We start from the raw sequence: 19281 nt of genomic DNA, 5'->3' as shown, positions 1-19281 counted from the left end.
GCACCTTAAACTGTCAATTTCTTAACAATTTTCTATTTGTGCAAGTCAGTACACGGTAAACACTGCGCTTTTTTTATTAGTTATTTAATCTTTATCTCTTGGATCATTATATCTAAAAATAACACTTAAAACATGGTTGGTGAAACTAACGTGGAAGAAATTGTGTTAAACACTTCGGAGAAGGAGATGAAAGGTGATGGTGAAGACGTTACCAATGAAATTGGGATTGGAAATGAAGCGGTTATAAAAGAAAAAGCCGTGGATGAAGGTGTTCAAGTTAAAAAGGATGATGAGGTGAAAGAAATTACGGTGGCAAAGGATGATGAAGATGAAGAAGATGGAGATAAATGGGAAGATGTGTTGGGAAGTGGGAGTATTTTGAAAAGGGTGATAAAAAAGGGCGAAAATGATTTGAAACCACAAAAGTATCATGTTTGTAAAATTAATTATGTTTGCAAGTTGGAAAATGGATTGGAAGTGGAGCGTGAGGAAAATTTTTTAATGCAAGTTGATGGCTGCGATGTAAGTTAATTTAAATGTTATTGATTTTTTAATTATAAAAGGAATTTTTAGGTTGTTCAAGGTTTAGATTTATCAATTGCAATGATGAATGTAGGAGAAATTTGCGAACTTAAAATCCAACCCAGATTAGCGTTTGGTGCAAAAGGCCTGCCCCCTTTAATACCACCTAATACAACAGTCATTTATGAAGTCGCTTTATTATCAATAGTAGAAGAAGAAACTGATAATCTTTCTGTAGCTGATAGAAAAGAAAGAGGGTATTTTTTAACAAAACTTATAAATTAATCCTTAATTAACAATTTTTTTTAGTAACAACAAACGAAAAAGAGGTAATTGGTGGTATGGAAGAGGTGAAAACATGTTAGCAATCCAATGCTATCGAAGAGCATTAGATTATTTAGATGAATTAGAAGGTGGAATTAAAGACCCGAATTCTAGTGATAATGAAATATCTGATGTTGATTTGCAAAGTTTATTAGAGGATAGAATAAGCGTTTCTAATAATATGGCCGCTGCTCAAATCAAATTAAATCTATTTGATCAAGCTTTAAACTCTTTAGAGCTTGTTTTAAAATGTCAACCTGAAAATGTTAAAGCACTCTTCAGAAAAGCTAAAGTAATGTATTTATCCATTAATTGTTTTGTTATTAATAATAATTTTTAGGTATATAAAGCTAAAAATGAACTTCCAATGGCTCTAAAGTATTTACAAAAAGCTAACGAAATTGCTCCAGATGATCAGGATATCATAAAAGAAATCAGTACTTTAGGGGGATTAATCAAAAAGCAGAAAGTTTCTGAAAAACAGTTAGCTCAAAGAATGTTTAATTTAAAAGATAATGATGATAAGAAAAAGTTGGTAAAAAGTAATAGATCAAGAGTAAGTTGATTTATTAATTAATTTAGTTAGAATTTGTAATTAATAAAAACAATTTAAGTGTTTTGGTAATTAAAATTTGAAAAGTTTTATTAGAATCTTCAACATTTTTGAATAATATATATAGGTGTGTAATTGGTTTGTTAGAACTTTTTTAGGTTCCAAAACTCATCCGAAAATTTCGATCTAAAATACTTTCAAGATGAGACTGCCACATCCTGAGGTGGCGAGTCCATGTGACTGCCACAGACTTAGCTAACACAGTGAATTTCAAAAATTTACATACTGTAATCCATCCCCACACTAATGCAGCGCTAGTGCCACAGCATCCTCTGCTAAGTTATCATTAACTGAGGCTGAATGAGCAAAGGTTATCAAGCCAAGACCGGTTGAGGCGACACAATCAGCACAAAATTAGGCAATATTGGCCATAAACGATCTCTGCCATATTGATGATAAAGACTGAATGAGTAAAGCTTATTAAGCTAAAGCGCCATAATACACACAGCTCACAGCTAATACAAAGTTAGTTAATACATGTGTATGGAAACTTTTTGGTGTCTTCATTTTGACCTTTTTCATTTTTTTCTGGTTAAGTAACATGTTAAAAATAACTACTATTTTATTACGTGTTCATCCATGCATAACTCGACTTTGCTAATGAACTCCAACCAGTCAATGGGAAGCGATCGCTGTGAATATAATGGGTGCATGCTCACGCAGTCGCGATGTATCTTTCTTTCTACTTATGGAGAAAGAAGAAGCGGTGGAAGTCTCTTTGTGATTTAGATACTTCCTTCTCATCTTATCCGACTATAAACTCTAGACTAGACTGTTAATCTTTATTATTATTATTGCTGCTATAAGGTATACTATAAGAGATACCTATAAGAGCTATTGTAACTAGCCCTCCAAAAGTTTATGGCAAATGTAGGTTCTTAATGAACTCTTAATGAATCTTGTGCCTTTATGTCGGTAGGTGTCAAAAGAGCTGTACTGAAAATTTTGTGTCTTAGGCGGCCTCTGGGGGCGGAATTACACAGTATATGTACAGTCGTTTCTGACTCGTCGTTACAAAGTCGACAAGTTTGATCCTCAGCTTATCCAATGTGAAAGAGGTGGTATATTAGGGGCGCATGGCTACTCAAGAAACCTGAGAGCGCCCTTAGATCCCCTTTGCTGAGGCATAAAACCTCTTTGGTTTTGTTTTGCGACGGAGTTATCAAACTCTTCGTTTGTCTGTGACCTGGATTTCCAGCGTAAGGCTACCTTTAAGGCAACTGCTGATTACTTGTTTTAGGCGGCTTTTTTGTATCATTATTATCGTTTCTGCTTTCCATCTTATAACAATAAAATAAAATAATCTCTGCACTTTTCAATGGATTTATTTTTATTTTTAAGTTCTACCGGTTTCGATCTATTCAATCATCCTCAGGAACTACCTGATGTATAAACAAAAAATTGCTTAAAAATACTTCTAAGAAAATTGTACTTTAAAAAACATGTGGATAAGTAATTTTAATTTTAAAAAGTTAAAACAGTTAAAAACTTACGTCAAGGTTGAGTTTATGTACTTAAATTGGTAAATATTGTAAAATGATTTAAAGAATTTTCTTCCATATATCAAAATGTTTTAAAAATATACCCAGTTCAACTGTTAATGTTATTCTCGGGGCGTTTTTGTAGTTCACAAGCGGGTTGGGGTCCAATGAAGGGCATTTTCGCTGCCTCTTTGGCCAGCTTGTCCTCCTTCTCATTGCCCCCAATGTCTCTGTAACCTGGAACCAGTCACACGTGTAGGCCTGAATTGCCTTTAGGGTGGCTCGACATTCTGTGAAAATGTTTATGGATGCACCTTTCTGCCTCTTTTGTTTTGTAGGTGCAAAAGTTTATAGCAAGTACTTCTGCTTGGTTATGTTCGAACTGAGGGGCAATTTAATGCCGCTATTTCGTCCACTAATGCCCATGCCCACTCCGAATTCAACTGTTTTTGAAGCATCCGTATACCAAGCAAGGGTTACCTCTTTGTAGTTGAGGCTCAGTCTTCGTCCAATCATCCCTGCTTTTACATATGATCTTATACGACTGGTCAAAATTGTATTCTGTCGGTATAAGGTCCGTTTTAATTTCAATCAAGTGATTTAGACATGGGTCCTTGAGGATATTGAGGTGTCCTCTGAGGTTGCCCTGCATCAGCTTGAGTGAAGAGCATCTTTTCAGTGATAAGGCATTTAAAGCTGCGTCCTTTTATATACAGGGATGTCCCGAAAGTTTGTTTAGGTATTGCGGTCAGAAATGTTCGCAATTTAATAGTGATTTTTTTAATAATGTATTCCTTATGAACCATGCTACTATAGCAGTCACAAAATCAAACAACAAAAGTCGTTAGTTTTGCAAAAAAATGTATTAGTTTGATTGAGTTAAGGTTGAAAGAATTTATGTCTAATTAATTTGACACACGATTTCTAAACAAAGGAGTAGTACAACACCTTTGGCAAGTTATTTTAAAAGATGGCCTGTTTCGTCAAGATTCCAAAATGGTTGTAAAACATTTGCCATTTTTGTTTTCCTAAAAAATATTATTGCCTAGTCTGCAAAAAACGCATTATTTAAAAAATTCATACATTCGTATGTTATTTGTATTTCCTCCAAAATAATTTAACAAGTTTCTTAAGCCGTGTGTCCACTACCAAGTTTTCTTGCAGAAGTCACTTCTGGAAGCAACTTCCGCAAGAAAACTTGGTAGTGGACACATGGCTTTAGAAGATGTGCCACTCAATATTTCCAGAGAAATGTGGTTTAAACAAGATGGTTGCCCAACTCATTATGTTCGATTACGTGGCCTCCTCATTCTCTGGGCATAAATCCTCTTGATTTTTTTATTAGGATTGCATAAAAGAAACAGTGTATTAAAAACCGATTGAAAAATCTTGCCGAACTGTGCCACAATATTTTTACATCAGCAGAAAAAATAAATGCAGAGATTTGCATAACTAGTAAAAAAATCTTTTCTGCGACGATGCAGGGCTTGTATTAGTGCCGACGGCAAACAATTTGAGCATTTGCTTTAGTTTTACGAAAATAATGCTATAAAATTAATAATAAATAAATCAATAATTTGTTTAATTTTGTCTTTAGGTTAATCTTATTTGAAACAGTCCTTTTGCAAGACATAAGGGCAACCATCTTGTTGAAACCATATTTTGGAGTTTGTAGATATTGACTGGCACATCTTCTAACAAAGTTAAGAGGAAATAAAGAGTAAATACAAATAGCATACGAAAGTATGAATTTTTTAAATAACGCGTTTTTTGTAGAAAAATAGACAGTAATATTTTTTATGAAAAGAAAAATGGCATTCTCTATGGATTCGCAGGAAGTGTTATCAAAAGCACCCTCTATGTCTATGATAGCACATATCTATCTTTCATACGGTGTTAGTCTTGAGATTCAATAAATTTTGTGCTTTGTTTAAACTGCGTACATCTTATATTCTGCGTCTCCTCATATTATGAATTGATGTAACCCAATGTCGATTCAACTTGAAAGTCCACATTAACCAACACCCGCATAGATAATCAATTTTAATAAAACCTTGAGATTGTACTTTATCTTTTTTCATTTTCACATAAAAATAAGACAAAGTTGAGTACCACGCCAATTGATTTATCTTAAAAAAAAGTGCTCGAAATAAACAAGATATATTTATTTTAAGTTATTGACCTCATTTTAAAATTATTTCTATACATTTTTTATGTTTTTTTAATAATTTTTATTTTGTTCTAGTTTCAAATGTGGACAGTGTTTGGTGTAAGTGTAATGGTAACTTTGGCAAGCATAGCAGCATATAAGTTCAAGTATATGTAAAAACTCAAAATAAAATAAGTAAAAAAAGGTGAAGTTTTTAAAAAGAAGTAGCATCTTGGGTGCATTTACATTGTATTCCTTTTCAAACTTTTGTTTTTCTTTTTTTGTTACTAAATAAACGTTTGTACATTTTAAAAAGGATATATTATAAGTTGTGGTGTTTAATAAAAAAAAGAAATTTTTTTTATTTTAAACATATTGAAAATTAATTGTGGCTATTACAAAAATACCAAAATATCTTTCCTCTTATCACACATACAAAAAAAATCAATCTTAATCTCTAGCATCTTCTTTAGAAACTGCGAAAGGTTCATCGATAACTTCATGTCCACAATCGGCGATAACAACATCTTTAGCAGGACGATCTCTTCCGTCAGTGTTGGTGTTTTCGATTTTTCTTACAACTCCCATCCCTTTAAGAACCTTTCCAAAAACAACATGACGTCCATCCAACCAAGTAGTTTGTTTAACAGTAATAAAAAATTGAGATCCGTTTGTGTCTTTACCCGCATTAGCCATTGAAAGCCATCCAGCACCATAATGTTTCAATTTAAAGTTTTCATCGGCAAAACGTTCGCCATAAATACTACGACCTCCAGTTCCATCACCTTTTGTAAAGTCACCCCCTTGAATCATAAAATCTTTGATGACACGATGGAATTTGCTGCCTTTATAACCTTCGCCTGGGGGTTTTGTAGCAAGTTCTGCAAAGTTTTTAGCTGTTTTTGGGACGGTTTTACCGAAAAGACCAATTTCAATACGACCAACAGCTTCATCTCCAATTGTTATATCAAACCAAACCTAAACAAAAAAATATTTTACTTTAATTTAAGAAATGAGTTTGCGCAAAAAATTTTTCGGCTAGAAAACTATTAAAGCGCATGCGCAACACATCGCTTTGTTGAACCACTTAATTAAAATTAAATTTTGACGAAATATAAAGGGCATATGTATAATAAAATATAAATGTATTACACACCCACATAAATTTTAAAAATAGTCTAAATTGCTTGTTTAAAAAAAAGCTTGTAAAAATGTATAACGGTATTCATACCTTGTCCGTTACTTTTGGTCCTTTTTTTCCATCATCTCCGAGGACATTAAAGATTCCACACGCGATTAATAAAACAACGACGATGGCTTTTATAAGGAAAACCATTCTCCACGAAATTTTACGACCTATTTCGGATGAAAAATTGGGCTTTTCAACAAAACCGAAGCAGAGAACCGGCAGACGTCAACAATAACGTCACGACAATCTTTCAATCTAATCTACTCTGAAAGGAAAGTCGGATACTGCCAACGTTTAAGCTGATAAAACACTTTGTGACACGTATTAAGATTTTATTGGTTAATCATTTAAATTGATTTTATTGAATTAAAGTGGAACGAATTTAAATGAATATGTATTTTTTATATTGAATAAAATGATTTTTTAAATATAATTTTGCGTTTATTGAATTGGAGGGAAATTGAGATAAAATCTAACTAAAATCCCTAGGGTTAATTTCAGATAAAAGTAAATTTTTATAATTTTGTTTAATTTATTTTTTTTAGAGTTACGATTTTCTTTTTAACTTATTACTTATTAAATAATTTCTTTTTACAAAATAAATAATTTGTTAGAAATTATTTTGGTTTTTTTGAATTGGGATACTTGTCAATTAGATCAATTGTTTAAAACCCTACTTTCCCTAAGTTTGTGGTCGCTTTACAGCCGCCATTTTGACATTTACGTTGTATACATAACTTGCGCTTGTGGCGTTTTTCTCAAAGTTTTAACCAGATTTTCCGACTGATTTGATGCAAACGCGGTTTGAATGCTAATTGGACATATGGTTTGTTCGGTAGTCATGGTTGAAGTGTATCATGTCTTTTAATTAGACTTTTATTTACGATTGAAATTAGCGTTGGTTAGATGTGATTTGAATTGTACGTGGTTTTTTCACTGGGTAAGTCGTTTTTCTTGGTTCGAATTGAGACGTAATCATCAGTTTTTACCCTATTTATCACATAAAAGTTTAGCAACGTTAGATATATCGAGTTTCTAATAAAGGCGGTAAAATTTTGCCACAACAGACTTTGACATGTAGTGTTTATATTTTGATAGGTTATTTGGAAAATGTCGGAGATTGTCTACCCGCCAGGTTGTCGTCCGATTACGGATGATTTGGGATTGGACGAACTAATTAGAAGGTTAAAAAGCCTTGCTCACACTTTGCAAGCGATGGGACAAGATGAGGGAGCTTATCAACAATATATACCGTTAGCTTTACATCTCGCTGAAGAGCAATTTCTTCAACACTCCTCGAGGGATGTTCAATTGCTTATTGCTTGTTGTATCGCGGACGTTTTGAGAGTGTACGCCCCAGAAGCGCCATATAAAGATACAAATCAAGTTAAAACAATATTTCTGTTTCTTATAACACAGCTATCCGGGTTAAAAGATCCCAAAGATGCTGTGTTTAAACGTTATTTTTATTTATTAGAGAGTTTGGCATATGTTAAATCGTTTAACATGTGTTTTGAATTAGAAGATTGTCAAGAAATTTTCTGTGCTTTATTTCAATTGATGTTTAAAATCGTGAATGATGAACATTCGGGTCGCGTTAAGAGTTTTATGCTTGACGTTTTGTGTCCCTTAATATCTGAAAGTGATATTGTCAGTAATGAGCTTTTGGATATAATTTTAATGAATATCGTTGATCCAAATAAAACCCAACGCAAAAACGCTTACTTATTGGCGAAAGAACTTGTTATAAAAACAGCACCCAATTTGGAAGCTCACATACAAGCTTTCTTTAATCAAGTATTAATATTGTGCAAAGAGGACAAAAATCTACAAATGTACTCTAAAGTATATGATTTGATATACGAATTAAACCATATTTGTCCTCAAGTTCTAACTTCGGTTTTACCTCAGCTCGAATGCAAATTAAAAAGTCCATTGCAAAACGAAAGATTGGGGGCCGTGGCTTTATTGGCGCGAATGTTTAGCGAAAAAGATTCGGAACTAGCAAAGAGACACTCTGGACTTTGGCGAGCTTTTCTTGGACGTTTTAACGATATTAACGAAGCGATACGAACTAAATGTGTTCAATACTCTATGCATTTTTTATTGAACCACCCCGATTTAAGAAAAGATATTACAGAGACGCTAAAAATGCGTCAACATGACTCCGAGGAGAACGTTCGATACGAAGTCGTTATGGCTATCGTTACAACCGCGCGACGCGATTTTCAAGTTGTCTCAGATTCCGAAGATCTCTTAGAGTTTGTTAAGGAGCGTACTTTAGATAAAAAGTTTAAAATTCGTAAGGAAGCCATGTCTGGATTAGCGATGATTTATAAAAAACATTTAAGCGATCCCGACGTTCCAAATGCGACGAAAAAAGCTGTTACATGGATAAAAGACAAAATACTTAACGGTTATTACATGGCCGGAATGGAAGATAAATTATTAGTTGAAAGATTATTAAATACTTGTTTAGTACCTTATCAACTGCCATCCGGAGAAAGAATGCGAAAGTTATATCATCTTTTGGGCACTGTAGACGATCACGCCACAAAAGCTTTCATCGAACTCCAAAAAAATCAATTATGCGTCAGAAAATTAGTTTTTGAGTGGTTGGAATTGCATCGTCGCGAATCAACTCCTGCAGTTCAAAAAGAACTTTCGGTTAAAGTCCAAGCTCTATCGCGTTGTCTCCCGGAACCAGTAAAAGCCCATGAATTCCTCTCAAAATTCAGTAGTCACATGAAGAAAGATTCTGCTCTTTTGGATTCAATGGAAACCGTTTCAAGACCGTCCGTTAGTTGTCACGAATGTTCTTATGCTATCGCGGCGGTTTTAAAAAAACTCGGACAACCAGTTATGACCAATTTATATTACAATACGGTCAAAATGCTTCTGGAGCGCGTCAGCTCGGTTATGATTGATCACGAAACTATTCGAATCCTGATTGGATATGTGGAGGATTGCTTGCGCGGCGGCAACACTATTGAGGAGGTTGGCTTACATCCTGCCACAGCTGGAGATCGTGGGCTCAAACTCCTAGTAATGCTGAGTTGTGTTTTTGCACCACACTTTCATCATCAGGATGTGTTAGAACAACTTATGGAATTATTACAATTGGAAGATTGTTCTGTTGCGCCGTTAGTTCTTTCCGTTTTTACATTTCTTGGAAGATATAAGTGTTTATGTAAGTAATCAATTACAGTGAAATTCTCCTAACTCGAATCGCTTAGGGAGCGGAAGAAAGTTTAGAGGTAGAGAAAAATTAGTTGAAGTTCAGTTCTAAAGAAAAAAATTAGAAATGTACTTTTCTAATAGGTATATTTCACCTTTCAACTACTTCAATAACAATATACAACAATCTAGCGTTGAATAACAATAGACAACCTAAGCCTTGACGTTATAGAGATGGGCGGAGCTTATACAGACTCCAAACATTTTGGTTGCTCACTGTGTTGCTAATATGCAATTTTTCATTAGTGTTAAAATAAAATAAACTAAGTGATGACATTTCAAATGACATTTTTTGGCGATTGTTAGCAAATGTAGTTAGCAACGAAATTGTTTGGAGTCAGTATAAGCTCCGTCCATCTCTGTGACGTCAGACTTAGGCAGTCTATTAAAACTAGAACTAACACTAGAACTAGAAAGTTTCGGGTTTAGCCGCCTTAAGAGATGCACAGCTAACCCCGAATGCGTCTACTTCTAGGTCTAATGTTAATTCTGGTGTTAGTGTTAGCTCTACTTTTTGTTATATATTTTTATTGAACTAAAACTAGAACTAACACTAGACCTAGAACTAGAATGTTTCTGGTTTAGCCGTGCGTCTTCAGACGAATGTTTCTAGTTCTAGGTCTAGTGTTAGTTCTAGTTTTAATTGTTATGCAGTGGTAAACCCAGAACTAGAATCATTCGGGTTTAGCCGTCTTAAGAGACGTAACGCTAAACTCAAATATTTCTAGGTCTAGTGTTAGTTATAGCGATAGTGCTAGTGCAAAACTAGAACTAACACTAGACCTAGAACTAAAAACATTCGGATTTACACGCATGTTTCTAGTTCTAAGTCTAGTGTTAGTTCTAGTTTTAGACTATCACTGACACTATGTAGAACTAATTCTATACTAATGCTAATTCTATGCTAAACATTTGGGTTTAGCCGCATATTTCTAAAGACGGCTAAGCCCGAATGATTCTAGTTATAGGTATAGTGTTAGTTCTAGCTTTACACTAGCACTGATACTATATACAGGATGTCCGGAAATGACGTGTACAACGCAAGACTACAAGTACCTTGACCAAAAATATGATGATTTAACTCAACTTATTTATGAAAAAACCAATAAATTTCAGGACAATATTTCCTGAATATTTAACATGCCAATATTTCGATTAAATTTTAAATCTTCCTCAGGGCTTCTACAACGACAAAATAACGTTAGTTGTTTTTTAGTTTTTAAGTTTTTTAACTTATCACTGTACGCGTTGACGTTTCCATGTTAGAGGATAATAGATTTTTCTGTTATGAAAGTTTGATAATAATTGATTGTTTTCGATGTTTTTTTGTATTAATGTTTGGTAGTTTCAAGAACTTAGGTATGTTTAAGAGGTTAAATTTTTTAATGCTGTTTTTCTATTGATATTTTGTCGTCGTAGAAACAAGCCCTGAGGAAGATTAAAAATTTAATCAAAATATTGGCATGTTAAAATGTTGTTTTAACTGTCCTAGATGCTAGTCCTGAAATGTATTGGTTTTTTCTTTCTTACTGCTTACGGGATCAAACAACACAGATTTACAACTTATCTATATACAAAATTGCTTAGTTTAGCCGCTGGAGGGCTTTAAAAATAATATGTTTTTTAAATAAGTCGAAAAATCCTCAATGGATTTTATTCATTTTTTGGTCATGCATTTGTATCAGTAGACTACAGCTGTTTGTGGAATAAACTCTAATTTCGAATATTATAGGGTGTTTAAAAATCCATATCTTTTTAACCCCCTCTACAAACACTACTATTTTTTTTTCTGAATAGTTACTTTAATTTAGAAACTATTTTCTTTCTTACAAAATTTCAGTTAGGTGAACGGTTTAGCCACAAAAAAATATTTTGTAAATACCCACAAGGGCGAGTGAGTGATGCATGGTAACTAAAAACGTTTTTTTTTAATAGTTGGCTAGGTATAATTAATTTTAAAAACAAAAACAGTTTGTCACTTAAACTTGGCAGCAGTCTTTGTTTTGCTTTTTCTTTGATTCATCATGAATTTTCAAAGCCCTCTAGCGACTAAACTAAGCAATTTTGTATATAGATAAGTTTAGTTAAATCATCATATTTTTAGTAGGACATCCTGTAGAACTAATTCTATACTAATGCTAATTCTATGCTAGTGTAAAACTAGAACTAATACTATACCTAGAACTATAATCATTCAGGTTTAGCCGTCTTTAGAGACTTGCACTGTCACTAGAACTAACATTAGACCTAGAACTAGAAACCGTCGAGTTTAGCCCTGCGTCTCTTAAGACGGCTAAACCCGAACGTTCCTAGTTCTAGGTTAGTGTTAACCTCAATTTTTATTCAACGCTAGTTTAAATCGTAAAATCACTGGAATAAAAAAAAAGTTGCCTTACAGAACGGATTCAAATAGTTTATTCCTTGGATATACAGGTGTGTCAAATGTCTGGAATATAGCCAATTTCGCCATTTGTGGTTTTAAAGAAAAATGTTTCAAATGCAAGTTTCTTTATTAATCATGGCGCATTTTTTGGCGATATTTGCTTGTTTGTATTGTTTTTTGTTTCGTTGCTATGGCAACCAACATTGTTATTTTAAATAGGATGCATATATTTTTTTGGCATACTTTGATAGAGAATAAATCTCCCTATGCGATAAACATATCAAATCATATGGTCGTATAAAAAAAAATCGAGAAAAAAATGCATTTTTTGAATGTAAAATCAGCTAATTACAAAGTAGGCGCCGAAATAACGTCGTTGATAGCTTTAAATGTCAAAAAAAATTACAGTTTCAACAATTATCAATCATTAAGAATGTATGGTCATTGGAAGCTGTCTTTGGCCATCAATTTTTTGAAAGGTTTTTAACACTTCCGGTGTTACAGAATTTTTTTAATACTTTGGATACTGTGGATTGAGTAATTTGTGTATCCGGGTAAATATTATTGAACACTGTACAAACTTCACTTTGAGTGCATTTTCTATCACCGTACCCATACATTATTAATATTTGGATTCTTTTCTTCTCAATTTTTTGACACCGGAATTATTTCGGCGCTTACTTTGATTGTAATTTGCTGATTTCATATTTTCAGAGAACGCATTTTTTCTCGATTTTTTTCTTATACAACTATATGATTTGATATGTTCATCGCGTAGAGGGATTTATCCTCTATTCAAATGTGCAAAAAAGAACATGCGTCACATTTAAAATAACAATGTTGGTTGCCATAGTAACGAAACAAAGAACAATGTAAACAAGCAAGTATCGCAAAAAAATGCGCTACAATTAATATAGAATTTTTTATTTGAATCATTTTTCTTTAAAACCACAAATGGCGAAGTTATTGGCTATATTCCAGACATTTGACACACCTGTACACTATATAGGTGTCCCGTATCTTCCGCATCAGAGCATTATACGGTTGTAGGATACATTATTTTGAAGCGATCTTTCTAATAAAATTTTTCTTTCCGTGTGGAATCTATTAGTCCGAGTACACGGGCGACACTAGTTTAGAATGGCGCGGTGGACCGGCCGGGGGTGGGACCGATTGCCTGAGTGTCATTTACGATCTCCGAAGGCGGTTTTCTAAGCTTTTGTTGAATCGGTATTAAACGACTTTAAACAGTTCACGTGCGGTTATTATGAACATTTCGGAAAAATTTTATAAGAAAGATCGCTTTAGAATAATGTATCCTACAACCGTATAATGCTCTGTTGCGTAAGATACGGGACACCTGTATACTGGTAGTATACAGGTGTCCGCGTATGGTCGTAGTGCAGTTCGAGTTAAAAAAAAAATCGAGTTAATGAAATTCGGCATAGAGAGATAAAAATACATTTGAAACGAAAAGACGTTCGAATTAGAGGAATTTCACTGTATTAAATTTGAGAATTGTATTTGGTAATTTTATTAATTAATTTTATATGTTTGTTTATAGATGAACAATTTCCAGATTTAATGGATCAGTTGGCACCAATTTGTAAAAATTTCGCTGAATCAGGCACTCCAAAACAGGCAAAAGGGGCGATACGTTGCATATTTGTAAACATGCCCGAATTACACGATTCTCTTTTCCCTGCGATTCTTGAAACAGCTAAAACTAACCTCTGTCCTGATAAACCTAATTATCGTACTGCTATAGTCACCTTAGGCCACATAGCTTTCAATGTTCCCGAAAAATGCAAAGTGCAAATCAAAAACATCGTCTCAAGAAAGATTGTTAAAGAGTTACTGGTAAAAGAAGCACGTCAAACGGAAAACAACAATCACGATTCCGAGCAATGGTGTCCTGAAGAGGAGCTCCCGGAAGAAACTCGTTGTAAGATTGAAGGATTGAAAGCGATGGCGAGATGGTTGTTGGGTTTGAAACAAGATACGGCGTCCGCACAGAAAACTTTTCGGATGTTGAACGCGTTTATTGCGCATAAAGGTGATTTGTTGCAAAGCGGAAGATTATCTCAAGCTGAAATGTCTTGGTTAAGATTATCTGCTGGTTGTGCTATGTTGAAAGTTTGCGAACAGAAGGGTGTTGGTGATCAGTACACAGTCGAACAATTCTATAACCTCTCGCAATTAATGTGTGATGAAGTAAAACAAGTTCGAGAAATTTTTTCATCAAAACTACATAAAGGTTTAGGACGAGGTTTACCAAATAAATGTCTCCCATTAGATTTTATGGGTTATTACGCTCTAGCAGGAAAAGAACCAGATAGCCGGCTACGTACCCAAATTAAAAATAACATGATTACGGATATAAATAAACGAAGAGATTACGTGAAAACGTTAACGATGGGTGGAGGACAAGTAGATAAAGCTATGAGTCAACTTCCCCATATATTACCTGATTATATGTTAGCTTTTGCCATACCAGTTTTGGGCCACGATCCGGGACTTTCCCGTTGGGATGACGTTGCGGATTTAACTCGCGCCAAACAATGTCTTTGGTTCATTTTGGAACCTCTCGTCACCAAAACAGAATATTTTAGCTATGGATTTTATAAAAACTTAATCGAACGGATGAAAAATCACAAGGATGCTTTGAGACCTGACGATGATAGTATTAATTATGTAAGTAATTCATTTTTATACAATGTGGGTAAATATTCTTTTTGTAAATATCGATGGGTTCGTTTGTAGTTGCCTTTGTTTGTTCCCCCGTTTCTGTTATTTCTTCAGAATTGCTGAATTTCCAATTATGGGCAATAAAAGTAATTTTTCCACCCCTCTCTGTTTCCAGCCTATTCCTTTTCTTGCTATGTATCCACGAAAATATGCTGAATGCCCGTTCTGTGGCCGCTTAAGATACTGGAGCTGATGAAATCTTAACAGCAACCTTACTCAGATTGGAGCTACTACACAGGTCTTTCCACCATGTAACTGGATTCATCTTTACTACACTGGTCCTCAGGAATCTTTTTGCCCACAATCCATCATTTGATTTATAATTTGCCAAATCTGCCATTACATCCAAGTGCATTTACTGGGATAGGTTGTGTATAAACTCCATTGCGTCTAATTCGACTTGTAGCAAATGCCTTGCGATTAAATTACTTTTTGAGTTCTTCCATCTTCCTCGTCCTTAGATGTGTAAAAATTTGAAATGCTACATATAATTTTTTGTTCACTTTGTGGATCATCAGGGTGTTTGATTTTAGGGTAGTTATTAGTAAAGCTCGGATTTTTATGCAGTCAAATTATAGGAAATATGCAAACTTTTTATTCGAAATATGCAAAAATATGTGGAAATATGCAAAAATATACCTTTCTTATAGTTGTTATCAATCTATTTCTATCACATTTTTGTATATGTTTTGCAGTTTTCACATGTTGTTCTATTTGAGACTTCCTCTCACACGTTATCTTAAAAAAGAATAATTAAAAAAGTTAGCCATAGATACTCTAACAGATTAAAAATTTAAATCTGAGACTATAAAACAGATTCGTATTTGTAATTGTCTAGAAACATATGAAAAACATCCCAAGAAAATGGGACATCAAATTTAATATAGTTTTATTTAGTTTTAATTTAAAAGTTTTCCATTTTTTTAACTCCTAGTGTAAAAATCTATGAGAAATACAATTTCGTTGTCATCAAACCATTGACAACTCCGCTGAAAGCTCTAATTTTTAACTTAAATCTTTGGCTAAAACGTTACGACATAATTTTTAAAAAAATACTTACAACTTTGGCACAAGCTTTACAAAATAATTCCTTATTATTTAAATTTAGTTCGGGATAACTTTTTATCCACTGGGACACAAGACACGATATCACTTTAGACATTGTTGTTATAGATTGATAAATTAATGTTCACTCACACTGAATACAGCCACAGTAACTAATAAACAATAGTAATTAGTGAAACAATAGGATCCAGAATGTCACGAATTTGTTGTACTTGCGCCTAGGGAGTGTCATCGACGTTGCCTTTCCGTGAACAAGTAAAGTTTGAAGACTGACTTTGTTGAATAAGCTTTCCATGCAGTAGAGATGGCTTCCCCAGCGCGTTTTATATGGTAGTTTCAAACTAAGTTTATACTCCTTCGTTTTGCTTATTTCCAAGTAAACAAGTAGAAAAGATAAGACTGTTATTAACTTCTGTGTAGGTGGAAAATTAAGATATTTTTGCAGAGAAGATGAAGAGTATGAGCCATGCAACCTGATATTAGCAGCATTGTCTTCAATTCCCACAAGGAACTTTTCGGCGCCAAATTTATCAACAATCTTTATTTCACTCTTAAGATATTCTGCTGTGTGTTTGCTAGACCATGTAGAAATAAAATCCACAAACACTTTTCAGGTTTTGATATCACAAAATGTATTATGTCCTCATTTCGTAAATTACTCCATCCATGTCATTGCAAATGAAGAATTTTAGCCTGTTTCAGTTGCTGATCAATTATACTTTTCATATCCGCTATTCGTATTCAAAAAGTTCTAAGGATGGTCTAAGCATTTTAAAAAATTTCTCCCACTGTGGGTGTCCAACCATAGATAGAGGGGAACAAGTCTCTTATATGACATTGATATTACTAAAAAGCTTCATTAACCAAGTTACTTACCACATCACGCTTTGGGATCTCTCTGTCAGCAAAATATTCCATGGTTCTGGATCTAAGTAGATGATACAAACGAACTGGCCAATGGTGGAGGACACAGAGAGAGGTCTGAATCTGGTATTAATTGAGGTTCACAAGGGCTATCAGCTGTTGGTTCTCGAGCAGATGGAGATGCAACATCATTTGAACCGGTAGTTTCATCGATATCGTAATTCGTTGCGAAATTTTGGGAAGTTTTGATTGAATGTGCCTTTTAATTTCCACTGGCCACTTAACACATTGGTTAAATGTATGTGTATCGTCATTTTATTGACTTTTGCGAAGTGCTCCTTACTGCAGTATTTATAAATTACTGAATGTTTGCCACCCCACCCTTTGCGCCAATTAAAATGCGAAGATTCCAGTTCTAACTTGTTTGTTCTCAGTACACCTGTACCTACCGCGTCACACAAATAAATACCCTAGTGCGAGTGGGTAAATTCCACTTAAAAGAGTGGGTAGATAAATATTTCTGCCCATCATTAAATGTGAATGACTCTCAGCATGGCTTATTAATTAAGACATCTACTTAATAATGCCAACTTAATTTGATGAAAATGAGTTTATTTTTATTTTTGATTTTAGAAATTATGGGCACTCTGTGATTTGTCTTCCGGTTTACTTTTAACGAAAACCGTTAATTACGACATGAAAAATTTCCCGACGGACACAAGAGTTCCAACAATGTACTGGGTTCCTCAAGTCGATCTGAGCAATTCTCGAGTGTTTCTGCCACCTGAATTGCAGTACCAACCAAATAAGAAAGGAATTACGCTGTCGATGGTGAACGCGGATCGTTTGAAAAAGGTGAAAAGCAAAATGCGTTCGGAAGGCTGCGGCCCGCTTGGAACCGATGTAAAAGTAAGTTGATAATAAGAATATTTAAAAATATTTTGTCTTTTCGATCTCATTTTTTTTATGTACATACAGAGCAAACATTGCGTTTAATTTGTAAAAAAATGTTTATAAAAAAATTAAAAAAGGATTTTATCTTTTTTTATGTCTCTTTTAAGTGTTTGTTATTAAGCGTTTGTTTTGGAAATGATTGAAAAGATAAAATCTTTTTTTAATAAATTTTGCTAGAGGCATTTGATGACTAACACATACTTCTTTCGTATTATGTAGCCTGCTACTAAGGGAATTGATGCCCAGGTATGTGTTTATTAGTTTATTTTGCTAATCCTCACACCAACTAATCCCATGTTTATTTTATACAGAATGTTTCGGTTTTTCTCAATCTCTCCATAGAACTTTTATATAACTTCATAAATATCATTAAATGAATATCATTAAATCATAGTAAATGATAGCGCATCAACTCTAGGGAGGGTACAGGGGTGATTTCGTTTCCAGGATATCATATTTTATTCACAATTTACTTAAAAGTTCTATTGAGTCTTAAAAGTTCTGTTATAAAAACACCTTATATTTTTCGGTTTTTTTTTTAAATACAAATTCTGGGTTTCTAATTTATTAACAAATAAATAATTTTTTTTGCACGTAAAAAAAGGTTATTTAATAAGTAAGATTTTAGATAACGCAAGAAAAAAAGTTAATAACCTAAAAAATCGGTTATTAATGAATTTTCTTTCTCTTTTTATTTCAGCCGTTTGAAGCATCAGAAACGAAAATTCACCTTCCTGGTTTAGAAGAAGAAATTGACGAACCTTCACCGAAAAGATTACGAATGCGAATCGACATAGATAAGTGACCAAATGTATATACATCGTGAATTTTTCCTACATTTTCAGAAAGAAGAAAAGAATCCTGCTGAAGTGGTCAAAGTTTTTTTTTTTTTAATCTTAAGCGGATGAATATTGATGATAAGTTTTTACTTTAAGTACCTCTTTTACATTGTTGATGTTAAAAAATTATACAAAATGATGTCTTTTTCTTTTTGAATAGGTATTTTTTATGATGTAAAAATTCATATTGCGTAAAGATTGATATAATTTCTACGTTTTTATTTATTTTTTTGTTCAGTCGCCGTTCTTCTCTTCCTCGTCCTATTTCCTTGTCTCCGGTCCTTATTCGGAAAACCTTGTAAATAATTAATAACAAGATTGCCTATAAAGTACACGTAGGTTTATATTGTTAATGGTTAAAGCGGACGGTAAAATTGAATTTTTAAAGAATACGAGAAAATAATAACGAATGGTGTCTAAAATATTTTTTTTGAGATAAAATAAAAACCGAGTACTGGTCGAGATATCATTGTTACAATGAGAATAGGAGCTAGTTATTAACTACACACCACCACACACAACATTCTGGTAAAAATTACTTTAATCTTTTATAACATTTATTACTACTTTTAGAGAAATAAAGATATTTTACAAATTTATTTTTTAATCTTCATTTCTAATTATTATCCTATATATTAACATTTTTTATATTTCAGGTCTTAATCTGAAACTGACGCAACACAAATAAGTCCAATTATATCCAAGAAATTCCAGAGTTAAATCCCATATGAGTCCAAAGATCCCAAGATTTACTTTCCTCTACTTTTCTACAATTAAATTGTCCATTTGTTGTATTACTTGACATCTTTTTGGTTCAGCTCCAGAGTGTTTTTATTTAATTATTAAAGAACCCATAACATGGTATATCATTTTGTTTGCTGAGAAAGAAATGACAAGAAACAAAAAAAATACC

General features: G+C 33.5%; 3 protein-coding genes across 4 annotated transcripts; 2 read left to right on the top strand and 1 right to left on the bottom strand.

Moving 5' to 3' along the window:
* The first annotated feature begins 132 nt into the window (after positions 1–132).
* On the top strand, positions 133–5460 carry LOC111429534 (peptidyl-prolyl cis-trans isomerase FKBP8-like). The gene is made up of 5 exons (XM_023065479.2): positions 133–522; positions 574–779; positions 832–1138; positions 1187–1402; positions 5186–5460. Exons 1-5 carry the CDS (start codon positions 133–135, stop codon positions 5264–5266), a joined length of 1200 nt encoding a protein of 399 aa, XP_022921247.2. The 3' UTR covers positions 5267–5460.
* On the bottom strand, positions 5427–6546 carry LOC111429535 (peptidyl-prolyl cis-trans isomerase 5). The gene is made up of 2 exons (XM_023065480.2): positions 6321–6546; positions 5427–6067 (listed from the first exon to the last, which is right to left on the bottom strand). The coding sequence occupies exons 1-2, from the start codon at positions 6423–6425 to the stop codon at positions 5540–5542; spliced, it is 633 nt and encodes a 210-aa protein (XP_022921248.2). The 5' UTR covers positions 6426–6546; the 3' UTR covers positions 5427–5539.
* Positions 6547–6984: 438 nt separating this feature from the next.
* Positions 6985–18967, top strand: LOC111429532 (cohesin associated factor B pds5). 2 transcript variants are annotated; one of them, XM_023065474.2, is made up of 6 exons: positions 6985–7218; positions 7377–9468; positions 13463–14592; positions 17209–17484; positions 17749–17775; positions 18230–18967. In XM_023065474.2, exons 2-6 carry the CDS (start codon positions 7389–7391, stop codon positions 18332–18334), a joined length of 3618 nt encoding a protein of 1205 aa, XP_022921242.1. In that variant the 5' UTR covers positions 6985–7218; positions 7377–7388; the 3' UTR covers positions 18335–18967. The 2 variants fall into 2 exon arrangements, with proteins under 2 accessions (XP_022921242.1, XP_022921243.1); XM_023065475.2 differs by lacking the exon at positions 17749–17775.
* The last annotated feature ends 314 nt before the right edge of the window (positions 18968–19281 follow it).

Source organism: Onthophagus taurus, chromosome 7 (assembly GCF_036711975.1).
Source record: "Onthophagus taurus isolate NC chromosome 7, IU_Otau_3.0, whole genome shotgun sequence".
Classification (NCBI taxonomy): domain Eukaryota; kingdom Metazoa; phylum Arthropoda; class Insecta; order Coleoptera; family Scarabaeidae; genus Onthophagus; species Onthophagus taurus.
Note: the sequence above shows the minus strand (reverse complement) of the source record. Positions and strands in the feature narration are given on the sequence as shown.